This window comes from Rhineura floridana, chromosome 5 (genome assembly GCF_030035675.1).
Source record: "Rhineura floridana isolate rRhiFlo1 chromosome 5, rRhiFlo1.hap2, whole genome shotgun sequence".
Lineage (NCBI taxonomy): Eukaryota > Metazoa > Chordata > Lepidosauria > Squamata > Rhineuridae > Rhineura > Rhineura floridana.
Window position 1 is genome coordinate 63,097,781 of NC_084484.1, and position 12,779 is coordinate 63,110,559.

General features: G+C 40.5%; 1 protein-coding gene across 1 annotated transcript in view; it reads right to left on the reverse strand.

Annotated features, from left to right (window-relative positions):
• The window catches only part of OCA2 (OCA2 melanosomal transmembrane protein), a 297,850-nt gene that overhangs the window by 146,520 nt on the left and 138,551 nt on the right, over positions 1-12,779 (reverse strand). The window contains exon 16 of the mRNA XM_061629684.1: positions 9,067-9,199. Within this exon, the coding sequence (XP_061485668.1) occupies positions 9,067-9,199 (133 nt within the window). The remainder of the gene's footprint in view (positions 1-9,066; positions 9,200-12,779) is intronic.

The window sequence follows — 12,779 nt, forward strand, 5'->3', positions numbered from 1 at the left end:
ACAGGAAGTTATGGGGAATGCACTGATTGGAAATGAAGCAGTGTGACTGCCCCAAAACGTTTCCAGGCATGAACAGTATTGAAAACAGGATCCCATGTGACCACCCTGATAGCATCATGAGCACAAATCATCATGAATGCACAATAAAAAGGTTGTCTGGAGGGGGCCTGAGTTTCTCATGGCCAAACCTAACATTATGTCACACTTATAGATTTTTGGTTAGAACATATTTTTAGTGAGGAAACAAAGGGGGCTTTGACAAAGAATTCTAAGTAATCTGGCTGGCTGCCTTTCCACATAATCTCCCATTTGTTGTGGGCAATGCTTTAATGCTTTAATACATGTATGTGGAATTTGTGGCCCTCCAGATATTGTTAGTCTCCAACTCCCATCTGCCCTAGCCAGCATGGCCAATGGTTGGGGACAATGAGGTCTGTAGTCCAGGAACATATGGAGGGCTACAACTTTCCCATCCCTGCCTTAATGCCTTACTGTTTTACCCATTCTTTGGATTATAAATGTCCAAGATGGAAGCAGTAATACCATATTCTTTATCTATTTAGATTTGAGGGTGTGGCTATCATCCGCTTGAACCCTACTGTGAAGAAGCATTTACATTAGACAGGAAATATGCCTGCTTCAAAAGACAAAAAAGCAGCCTGCATCACCTATTTACCTACCAATCACTTCTTTGCACAAGAGTACTATATATTTAGTGTCCTTTTAACATCATCAGAAAAGCAAGTTCAAAATCACAAATTACCGTTCTTCAGTCCATTAAAATTTTGACAATGCAATTTATTGCTGAGAAAATTGCATCAACTTTGAAATCTATCAAAACAATTCCCATTTATTCCCTACCAAGACACTGTAATTCAGAGTGTCAGGCTTCTAGGTCAATAACATTTTTAAAATGTTTTCATTAAAGGATAAGCTTACACTTTGCCAGCTATCTAGAGAAAGAGAAATCTCTCTGTAATTTATTACGAGGTGCGCCTGGCGCCAACACTTATCTTTTTGGCGCCAGGTCAAAACTTTCCTCTTCTCCCAGGCATTTTAGCATGTGTTTTAAATTGTTTTTAATTTTTTAAAAATTGTGTTTTTAAATTGTTTTTGTGTTTTAAAATTTGTATATTTGTTTTATTGTTTTTAATTACTGTAAACCGCCCAGAGAGCTTCAGCTATGGGGCAGTATATAAATGAAATAAATAAATAAATAATGCTTTGCTCAGAGGTGTGTGTGTGTGTGTGTGTGTTTCACCCTGCTGTTTTTTAAAAATCACATTTAAAGAAACTGCTGGGGTCAAGAAAAGAATGACTGATGCAACCAGCCACCAAATTTGATATACTCTGTAGCCTATTACAGAACATGTAATTCTTGCAAAAGGAGAGCTCAAAAATTATTTCAGTAATATCTCAAGAAATGGCTATTTCACATCATGCTTACAGTCTAGTAACTATACATTACTAATAATGAAGTTTCTTCAGGATGTAAAGAACATTTCTGATAATATACTAGTACACAAGTACAGTTATATATTTGTTGAACAGATTCAGAATGACAGATTTAGAAGGAACTTGTAGGTCATCTAGTCCCCTGCTCAATGTAGAATCTGCAGTGCAGAATGCAACTACAGCATCCCTGACAGATGCCCATCCAGCTGCTGCTAAAACACCTCCATTGATGGAGAGCCTGTCCCAATAACAGTGTATGCTTACAATGTGTATGTTTTAGTGCAGGAATGTGGAACCAGTGGTCTTCCAGACTCCAGCAGCAACAGCCTCAGGCTAGCATGGTCAATGATCAGGGGTTGTCCAGTGACATCTGGAAGGCCACAGATTCCCCAACCCTATGTTAGTGTCTAAAGTCTAAAGAAAGGAAGTCTTCCTGTGCTGGGGTGGGTAACCTCTCTCTACTGTAGAATCTGGAAATTCCCCCTTCAGAGTTTACACCAGAAATACAAAGAGTGGATGCACAACTCATGTCTATACTCTCCCCACTCAGTGGTGCCATCAGAACTAGTGATGGAAGAGAAATTCAATTCAGTTCACATTTAAAGCTGAATTTATCGACTTCGCACTTTCTGAAACAATGAGAACCAAAACACAGCCATCATTCAAAATTCATACTTATACAAATTTTGCAATGAAGTTCTCCAACCAAGCAATGTTTACAAAAATGCATATATATTAGGGGAAGATGTGTTCAAAATGAATATATTGGTGAAAATTACATACAAAAATGTATCATATTATGACAAATTGCTTGCAAAATATGTGTACATTAGTCAAAACTCCATATAAAAATGTATTTATTAGGAGAAATTTGCACTGAAATGCTGAAGAATTTTCATGAGGATTTTTTTTAAAAATGCAGTTTCTTGTAGAAATGTGGAGAACTGAATTTAAGATGGAAAAATGAGAAACGGAGAGAACTGAAATTGGCAGATATTTCCATTCCTAATCAGGACAGGACTTTGGGGCAGACATCTAGGGCCCCACTCAGCAGAAAAAGCAGGAGGGCCCCCAAACATAGCAGGACTGCTAGTGAGAGGAAGTAGGGAGGGAAATGACTCTCTGCACCATTGTCATTACTTTGACACTGATAGAACATATAAAGCCAATCTTATTGCAATTGAGAATCATCATCTCCACATATTTAAGGCACTGTTTAACCTCAAAATTTGTGGTAATCAGCAAGTTGAATTGGAATGCCAGTTATCCATGAAACACACATTTATGTAGGGATGGGGAGAGTAATCCTCATTCTGACGGCTATTCATTGACATTCTACATAGGCTTAGTAAGGTCTGCACAAGGAGATTGCTCTGATTGCCACTCAAAAACCCTCCAACAGCAAGTACCTCTTTAATTAGATGCTTCCTGTTTGGGGAGGGTTATTCTACTACCATCATTCCTAGAACTGACATCTGGAAGTTACCTTAGAAGTCTATTCTTCAATCCATGTAAATGCCCTACAAACACTGGTTGCAACCATCTGATCCTAAACCAAGCACAGCACCCAAATCATTGACAAAGGAATAAACAGTAAACAAATAAACGCTGTTACATCAAACTAGCTTTGAAGAAGCTGTATGACTGCCATTTAAACACCCCTCTAGCAATTTGATCACCATCTGTTCGGGTTTTGTATTAAGTTGCCATTTTAGGGAAACATGTATATTAAATGTGCTTAGATTATTACTTACCTCAATATACCTCAAGACACAAGATATAAGCAATTAACTAGTATAGAGAGATGCCACAGAGGTAACTGCATTTGGCTTAAACTGTGAAAATAGTGTGAATGGAGAAGAAACATATGGATAATCTCTCCACAATCAGGAAATAGCAGGGGTCAGGATTACTCCTTCTATTTCTCCCCAAAACTAGCAGGGGCTGAGAACTATACATATTCACTGTCCTTATGCTGACAGGGAATAGGCCTGGCCCAGAGAGCAGCGCAGTGTAGACTGCAGTAGCTCTTAGCTTGTCTGGGCTAGGAGAAGAATCCTTTTGCATGTGAAGGGAGCAGCCCCCTTCATCACTGAAAGGATCTGAGAGAAACTGGGTCCACATGAAATGCTTCCTCTAAAGCCAGGTCCCTCTCTTTACCCAGGGGATTTCCCCATGTCCCACCATGTCAAATTATTTTCATCCATGACAGTATTAGGATGAAATCTGAAGGATCCCCAAAGCTGTTGAGTGGTGCTCTTGCAAAAGACAAGCTGATATTTTTCAAAAGACGTCTATGTATCCCTGGTGGAATGTGAAAACATCACAGGGAAAAAAAGATGTAGAGAAAAGACCCCATCATTATCAGCTTACTAAAGCAGCTGAAGGATGTGGGAAGTTAAAAGACACTGTGAATTAGGGTAGTGCCAGATCCTCAGATTTCTAGACAATTGCAATCCTACAGCTTTCAATTGAACGGACAAGAACATTCAGCTGGGAAATCAGAACATTTATTTGAGGCTCATTAATTTCAACAGAGTTGCCATATGCTGTGCAGCACAAGTAGTGTCCAAACATCATCTCTCTGGCGCCAATACAAACTTGTAACATGGCCCCCTTCTCCCCACCACCACCAATCACTGTCTGTTTTGAAAAATTAGAGGTTCCTTTAGTTTCTTTCAGTTCCATGTGTTTTAACTCCTAACTTTCCTGGATACCTGATAAGTATTCACATAGCCAGGCATGCCATTATGTATATTAATTATATAGTATGTGAGTAAGAATATCCTTTTTGCACCTCATAAGGCAGCAGTCGGCTGCCGCCGCCACCACCTCCCACTCCCCCTGCCAACCCCACTCACTTCTTACCCTTTTTGTTCTCACTAGTACTGATGATTTGTCTGGGACTCAGAGGTCTGGTGATAGCATCTCCCATTGGATAGTATATATGCTTAGGATTAGGACTGCCTGTTATTCTGTTTTAAACTGCATTTTTCATGTTGCATCAGGTATAGGTTTTATGTGGCTTAAAATTGTATTATTGTTTTGTTGTAACCTGCCTTGGGACTTTATGGTGAAGGGCAAGCAAGAAATCCAATCAATCAATCACTCAGTAAAGTGGGTGCTTCTTTGTCTCTAAAACAACAAATTGAGGAGTACCCTGCACAAATGTTCATGTCATAGTGAATAGGATATCCACAAGCATCCTGATCTTGCAAATGACTCACCATAAACTCCTAGAATAATTTAACAGAGGGGAGGGATAGATCTAATGGGCTAATGTTATAAGAAAACAGGTTTCGGTTGAACATTACAAGAAAATTCTTGAGTGTAAGAACAGTTTGAGAATGGAATCAATTATGTAAAAGGGTCCCTCAGCTGAGGTCTTCAGGTGGAATCTGGTCAGCCATCTGTTGGGGCTGTTCTAGCTCTTGTTTCCAGCAACAGACAGAGGCTGGGCTAGTTGACCTACAAGACCAACTCTTATTATTTATTAGTTTTATATCCTACCCTTTCTCTCAGTTGGAGCCCAGGGTGGCATTCTATTGGTTATTTTATGAGTCTGGGATGCATGATCAAGGACCAGCAACTTTACAGAAATCTGGAAGGACTGCCTAGGGAGGTATAGAGATACATCTCTAGAGCAGTAAAGTATCCACTCACCTAGGATACTACTCCAGTGCTCTATGACTTTTGTCAGTTTCTTCCAATGGAGGCTGGTCTGTTAAGATGAATGAGGCACAGCCCTACCCACCTCATTCTGCCCTTAGCCAGCCCCCGACTGCCTGCTTATTTACAACCAGTCCAGGAAGTGATACTGTCAGCTCCCTCCTCCTTAGTCTCAATGTTTCCTTTGCAGAATTCAGCAGGAAGGAGGATGGGGGCAAAACTAGGATTAATTAGCTCCACCTGTCATTGGCTCTGGCTCCACCTACTGTTTGGGCTCATTGTCTTCCACTCCACCACTCCCAGCGTGCACCGGTGATTCCTTCCTTCTGTCTCTATAGAACTATAGATTAAGTATTGTTACATGAATTAAAATTGTTGGATTGGGACAAGATGGGGAAAGGGCTATGTAAGTGCAGTCAACATACTGCAAAGGTGGGACCACAATGTAATAATTTGAAAAACCTTCAATAGACAGTTAATTAAAAAAGAAAGTCCAGGATGCACATGAACATCCCTACAGAGTGCAAGTAGTCTTGTGAATCCTTTCTAATTTAAGCAGCTGAATAGCAACATGCAATACTCAAAAGGATATGACGAGCAAGGAAATCAAAGCAGCGGAGAACAGTAAACTAGTGCTTTTTATATATACATTCAGTGCTTGTTTGATTGGTAATCAGAGGGCATCATAGCAAACACTGAGCTGATTGAAACAGCTGCTTCAAACAAACTATTGAAGGTTATCACAAAACCACGGCAATTAGAGATCGAAAAGACCCATTAAGACATCTTGCAGACATTCTGCTACTTCTCTGAAGCCAAATTACCCCAGCTCCCTTTTAATGAAATGTTCTTTGATCACCTCTCCCATCCCATTTCACAGAACATGTTAATAGAACTAGTACTTTAGTATTTGCTTTGACTGAGCAGGTACTGATTGGCTTCATCGTGATGTAGCTGCTGCTGATTATAGGGGGGAAAGAAGATTGTTTGCTAATTATGAGAACTGCTGAATCTGACGATAGTAGGCAGGGAGCACCACGGATGACAAGTCTAATTTGAGCCTGAATATGCTTGTTTTCTCAAGGGCTGCGAGATTTTGGCTGGATAAATATAACATTTTTGTATGGATGATTATGCTATTTTAAACAACAGTGTATCCTTCCATTTCTTTTTTTCCAGTAAATAACTCAAGCTTCAGAAAAAGTTCGGCTCCCCTTTGCTTTCAAGGGAGCTTGCTTCCAAGTCAGTGCTTTAGGATTTTAGCCTTGTGTCTCAGTATCAATTAACTAAACGCTGCTTCTTACAACGCCTTTTGTTCTCAGATACAAAATTGTGTATTAGGCAAAAATGTATACAAACATGTATAAAGTAGGAGAAATTTGCACTAAAATGCAGATGAATTTTCATGAGGACATTTTAAAACTTCCAAACTGATTTGCAAATGTGGAGAACTTAATTTAAGATTGGAAAAATTAAAAACTGAGATAAACCAAAATTGACAGATTCATCCATCTCTATTGGTCACCTTAAAATATCAAATAAGAACAAATAAGAATGGGGACCCCCATTGTCAGGACTTCAAAGCACCGCATGGGTTGTTTGAAAGCCCTTTTTCAAGTAGTCCTGTGCTGCTCTTTGAACCTTCAGAGGTTTATAGAGCCTGACCATTGGCTTATTTTACTGAAATGGTCAGTACAGTGACCCAATTCAGATCAGAAGAAGATCATGGAAGATTCCTTGTTCTTATTGTTTTGTTTGGTTGTATTATGTTATTCTTAATGCTGGTTAGGTATTATTTTATTGTTTAGTTTTTTAGATTCTGTATCATTTCTGTATCATTTTGCTTTGTACATCGCCTAGAGTGGCTGATGGCCAGCCAGATAGGTGATTAATAAATGTAATAAATAAATATGAATGAATGGTTTATTACGGTCGATGACCAGAAAGATATATCATACAAGCATAGACAGTACAAAACAGGGTTAACAATGCAGTATCCCCTAAAAGTATGTATATACAAACTATTTAGACAGATGTTGCAGAGTGCAGCGGTCCCTGGGTTATAAGCACTTTACGTAAATCAATCGCTGCAGCAAAAAAGTTTGCAACCTTATACGTAATACGGGGGTCTGTGTCTGCAAAGAAGTAATGCACATAAAAAGTTACATCCCTGCCCGGCAAAGTCTGGAGAAAAGGGGTGATAAACTGTCTGCGGAGATCATTATAAAATATACATTCTAATAGGACATGATTTGTGGTCTCAATAGCACCAATATCACATGGGCAATATCGTTCAGCAAAGGGATTTTTGCAGAACCTTCCCTCTAAAAGAGCAGATGGCAAAACGTTATATTTGGCCAAATAAATAAATAAATAAATACCTATGGGAGGATGGGGCTTTAAACCTTTGCTCCCCACTATGGTACCAATTCAGTTCAGGTCCCCCGAGCTGGCAAATTGCACAGGAAAAGCTCCCCTTTGCTACAATGGGAGCTTTTTTCCTATGCAAATTAATGGCGTGGGAGGAGGGGTCTCCCAGTCTGAATCAGGACCATACTGAGCACCAAAAAGGTAATGTCTCCCTACATAGTTCAGGTCCTAGATTGGATTGGGGGGCAGGATAATGGCAATTTGAGTTTTAAAAACCCTGCACTTACTATCGATGGGGGAGAAACTCTTATTTTGTTTGCATTTTAATGAAAAGCTACCAAATTCGCTCTTCTCAACCCAATGAAAAAATGGAAATGCAGAGGTGGTTTACCATTGCCTTCCTCGGTGGCTGAGAGGCAGTGACTGGCCCAAGGTCACCCAGTGAGCTTCATGGCTGTGTGGGGATTCGAACCCTGGTCTCCCAGGTTGTAGTCCAACACTCTAACCACTACACCACACTGGCTCTCTCTCAACCCAATATGTGGACCTAAACACAGCTGTCCTTTGAAATTTGCCTTTCTCTGAATTTTGCAATGCAAATTAATAATGTGTACATAAATTCATTAATTAGAGGAAGGAGTGCATATAAATGCAAATATTCATGAAAATAACATAAAATGTATTATTTTAGAAAACAATATGCAAAAATATGCATAGTAGTCCAAACTGCATACAAACATGTTTATTAGGAGAAATTTGAACTAAAATGCTGATAAATTTTCATCAGGTTTTTTTAAGGAAAATTGCTGCAGAAATGTGGAGAACTGAATTTAAAACTGGAAAAATGAGAAACTAGGAAAACCAAAGGTGACAGGCATATCCATCCCTACCACAGACATGGAGCTAATGTATGATCTAGTTTGACCCTCATTAGAAAGTGAAAGAATTATGCAAATCCAACATACTCCATAAGCGAAACCAACCTAGGTGACAGAGAGTCAAACAGCCAGGCATTTGGGAAGCACTGGGAGTTCAGAGAGATCCACTTTGGAGACAAAATTATTGAAGTTTGGAAGCAGAAAGGGATCTGACTGTGTGGAAGCAACTCAATGTAACCATGACAGCATACAGCAATGGACAGCTGTGTTTAATGGGATGATTCTTTTTTAGCTACCAAATCCTAGCTTGACCTGTAAATTGGATAATGGAGAGGAACTGAGTCTTGGAAAAGCAACTCCTCCCAGGTAAGGCTCTCATGTGAGCTGAAAGAAATCCTGGTCCAAATCCCCAGGCCCTGCTGTTACATTCATTGTATCTGATACATTGTGTGTCATGCTCTCAGGACCAAATCCCAAAAGGAAAGAGGTAGAAATTATTTATTTATTAGATTTATATCCTGCCCTTCCTCCCAGTAGGAGCCCAAGGCAGCATAATCGCTTGAGAACTAAAGAAAAGGGGCAATGGTCCATTAGTATAACAAAGATTAAAAGAGGCTTGGCAGGTTTATATTCGTAAAATTAAACACAAAAACTATTCAGATCCACAAGTTTATGATTTTAAGCTTAAACTCACCAACAATTTCACTTGGTTCTTTGTTGTAAAGCTTTTTGTTCCAGTAGAGAAGCCTTAGAAAAGGAAAGGACACCACAAGTACAAGACAAATTCCAACAAACATGTGTCCTGTAAACACTGCAAAATCCACTCCCTGGGAATAAAAAATATAATTGAAGTAGAATCAATTACAGCTCTCATCAGTGAAAATCAGTGCCAAACATAGAGTGGCTCATAATATTATGGTAGTGTGTTCTTAGCAGCACAATAGAACAAAGACGTGATCTCCATTTATACTTGAGAGATAATCCTGATGACGTAGACAAAGTCAATGTGTGCTCTTGACCCTTGCCCTTCTTGGCTTATTATAGCTTGCCGAGGGGGTTTGACCGAGTGGATCCAGGGTGTGGTCAATGCATCGTTGTGGGAGGGAGTGGTTCCAGCAGCCTTGAAAGAGGTGGTGATCTGACCACTCCTGAAAAAGCCCACACTGGACCCATTGGTTTGTGACAACTACCAACTGGGCGCAAATACCCCCTTTTTGGGGAAGGTGATTGAGAGGGTTGTGGTGCAGGAATTGCAGGTACTGTTAGATGAAACAGATTATCTTGACCCATCCCAGTCTGGGTTCAGGCCTGCTTATGGGACTGAATCGGCGTTGGTTGCCCTGATGGATGACCTTTATCAGGAGAAGGGGACTCTATTATTCTTACCTGATCTCTCAGCGGCTTTTGATACCATTGACCATGGTATCTTTCTAGTGAGATGGGTATTGGAGGGACTGTTTTACAGTGATTCCGATCCTATCTCCAAGGTTGTTCTCAGCACATAGCATTGGGAGTTGTGCTGTGGGGTGCCACAGAGTACCATCTGGTCCCCCATGCTATATGAACCCCTTGGGAGAGGTCATCAGGAGATTTGGGGTGAGGTATCAGCAGTATGCTGACAATACCCAGTTCTATTTCTCCGTAACATCTGAATTGGGTGAGGCCGTGCAAGCCCTTGACTGCTGCCTGGACTTGGTGGAGAGCTGGATGAGGTCCAATAAAATGAGTCTGAATCCTAGCAAGACAGAGGCACTGTGGGTTGGTGGTTCCCGAGTTCAGATAATTGGTCAGTTGCCTGCTTTGGATGGGATCATACTCCCTCTGAAAAAGCAGGTCTGTAATCTGGGGGTGCTCCTGGATCCATCTTTGTCGCTAGAGGCCCAGGTGACCTCAGTGGCTAGGAGTGCCTTTTACCAGCTTCAGCTGGTAAGACTGCTGCAGCCATTTCTGGACCAGGAGAGCCTGATCACTGTTGTCCACGCACTGGTAACCTCCAGGCAGAGCTTGGAAAAGTTACTTTTTTGAACTACAACTCCCATCAGCCCCAGCCAGCATGGCCACTGGATTGGGCTGATGGGAGTTGTAGTTCAAAAAAGTAACTTTTCCAAGCTCTGCCTCCAGGCTGGATTACTGTATTGCACTCTATGTGGGGCTGCCCTTAAGGTTGGTCCGGAAGTTGCAGCTGGTGCAAAATGCGACTGTGAGACTGCTCACTGGGGCAGAGCATTGCCAACATGTCACCCCGCTGCTGAAAGAATTGCACTGGCTGCCCATTTGCTACAGGGCCAAGTTCAAGGTTCTAGTTTTGGTGTACAAAGCCCTATACAGCTAGGGACCAGGATACCTGAAAGACCGTCTTATCCCTTATATACCTAGTCGATCACTGCGCTCTGAAGGTGAGGGCCTCCTGCAGATACCATCTTATCAGGAGGTCTGTTCCGCACAACATAGGAAAAAGATCTTTAGTGTGGCAGCACCTACCCTGTGGAATTCCCTCCCCTTAAATATTAGACGGGCACCACCTCTGTTATCTTTTCTGCGCCTATTGAAGTATTTCTTCTTTCAACAAGACTTTTAAGTTGAGACCTATCCCAGTCTGTATCTGTGTTGGATTTGCTTTTTAATATGTTCTTAAACTTTCTTTTTTAAAAATCTTTTTAATCTTAGAAGACGTTTTCAGAGCTTTTTTCAAGTTACATTTTTGAAGATATTTTGTGTTTTAAAGTTTGTTTTTATGATGTTTTAAAGTTTGTAGTGCTTTTGTTTGCCGCTCTGGGCTCCTGCTGGGAGGAAGGGTGGGATATAAATATAAATATAATAATAATAATAATAAATCTTGCCAAAATTTAGCACTAAATTTGTCACCTTCATTTCAATGGGACAATTAAGCATATGCTTAGCACCCTTTCATTGGCATCCACACTATACATTTAAAGCACATTAATATCACTTTAATAGTCATGGCTTCCTCCCAACCATCCTGGGACCTGTAGTTTACTGCTCAGAGCTACAAATCCCAGGATTATTTGGAGAAGTCATGTGCTTTAAATATGCTTTAAATGTATGGTGTTGATATGACCAGTCATGCCCTTATTTTTTTTCTACCCTGTGGTTATGTTTAGATGATATAATACTAAACGTTAATTTAGCTGTCCAGGAGAATGCGTTAACAGATCTCTGGTTTGGATAAAATCACACACTGTGGTTAGTTGAAAATGGAAGCAAATGCTTCTGATTTCCTTGTGGCCACATTGGGGATGTGCTAAAAATCTACCCAATTCAGATTTGGTACCAAATTTTCCTTTAATACACTAATTTTCTATCATAGTGGATCAGATGTTTAATGTAGCAATATTCCATTGCTATTTTCAAAAATGGATTTTTTAAAACAAAAAGCCTCTAAAATATATCAATATTAAGAATTTATTTATTTGTTTATTTATTTCATTTATACTCCACCTTTCTTTTAATGATTTCATGATAAGAATGATAATTTTATTGATGTTTCCCATCATTTACCAATATTTCCTTTAAAATTATCAATATTTATCAGTATTTATCAATATTTTGGGGAAGAAAAAAGGATAGATAAACGCAGCATATAACAGATGAAGAACAAACTCAAATTGATACCAGCCTGATGGAATGCTTTCAAAGCAGCACTGGCCATCTGATCCCATCCCTAGTCCACACCAGAGGAGGGGGGAGTGATCCAGGCTAGGCAAACTGTGGCTAGATTAAACCAGAGATGGGAAGCCTTTTTCAGTTTAAGGGCCACATTCCTTTATGGGCAACCCTTCTGGGACTGTATGCCAGTGTGGACAGAGAAAAGGATCATAAAATCATAGAGTTGGAAGGGGCCTATAAGGCCATCAAGCCCAATCCCCTGCTCCATGCAGGAATTTAAATCAAAGCATTCCCGACAAATGGCTGTCCAGCTGCCTCTTGAATGCCTCCAGTGTTGGAGAGCCCACTACCTCTCTAGGTAATTGGTTCCATTGTCGTATGGCTCTAACAGTTGGGAAGTTATTCCTGATGTCCAGTCGAAATCTGGCTTCCTGCAACTTGAGCCCATTATTCCGTGTCCTGCACTCTGGGACAATCGAGAAGAGATCCCAGCCCTCTTCTATGTGACAACCTTTCATGTACTTGAAGAGTGCTATCATATCTCCCCTCAGTCTTCTCTTCTCCAGGCTAAACATGCCCAGTTCTTTCAGTCTCTCCTCATAGGGCTTTGTTTCCTGTCCCTTGATCATCCTTGTTGCCCTCCTCTGAACCCATTTTTGTTGCTTTTAGCATCTCTCACTAACCTCAGTTCATTCTCAGCTTTAGCCTTCCTGACACCATCCCTGCCATTCTGTGAAACCTGCCTGTACTCTTCCTTTGTGGCCTGGCCTTCTTTCCACT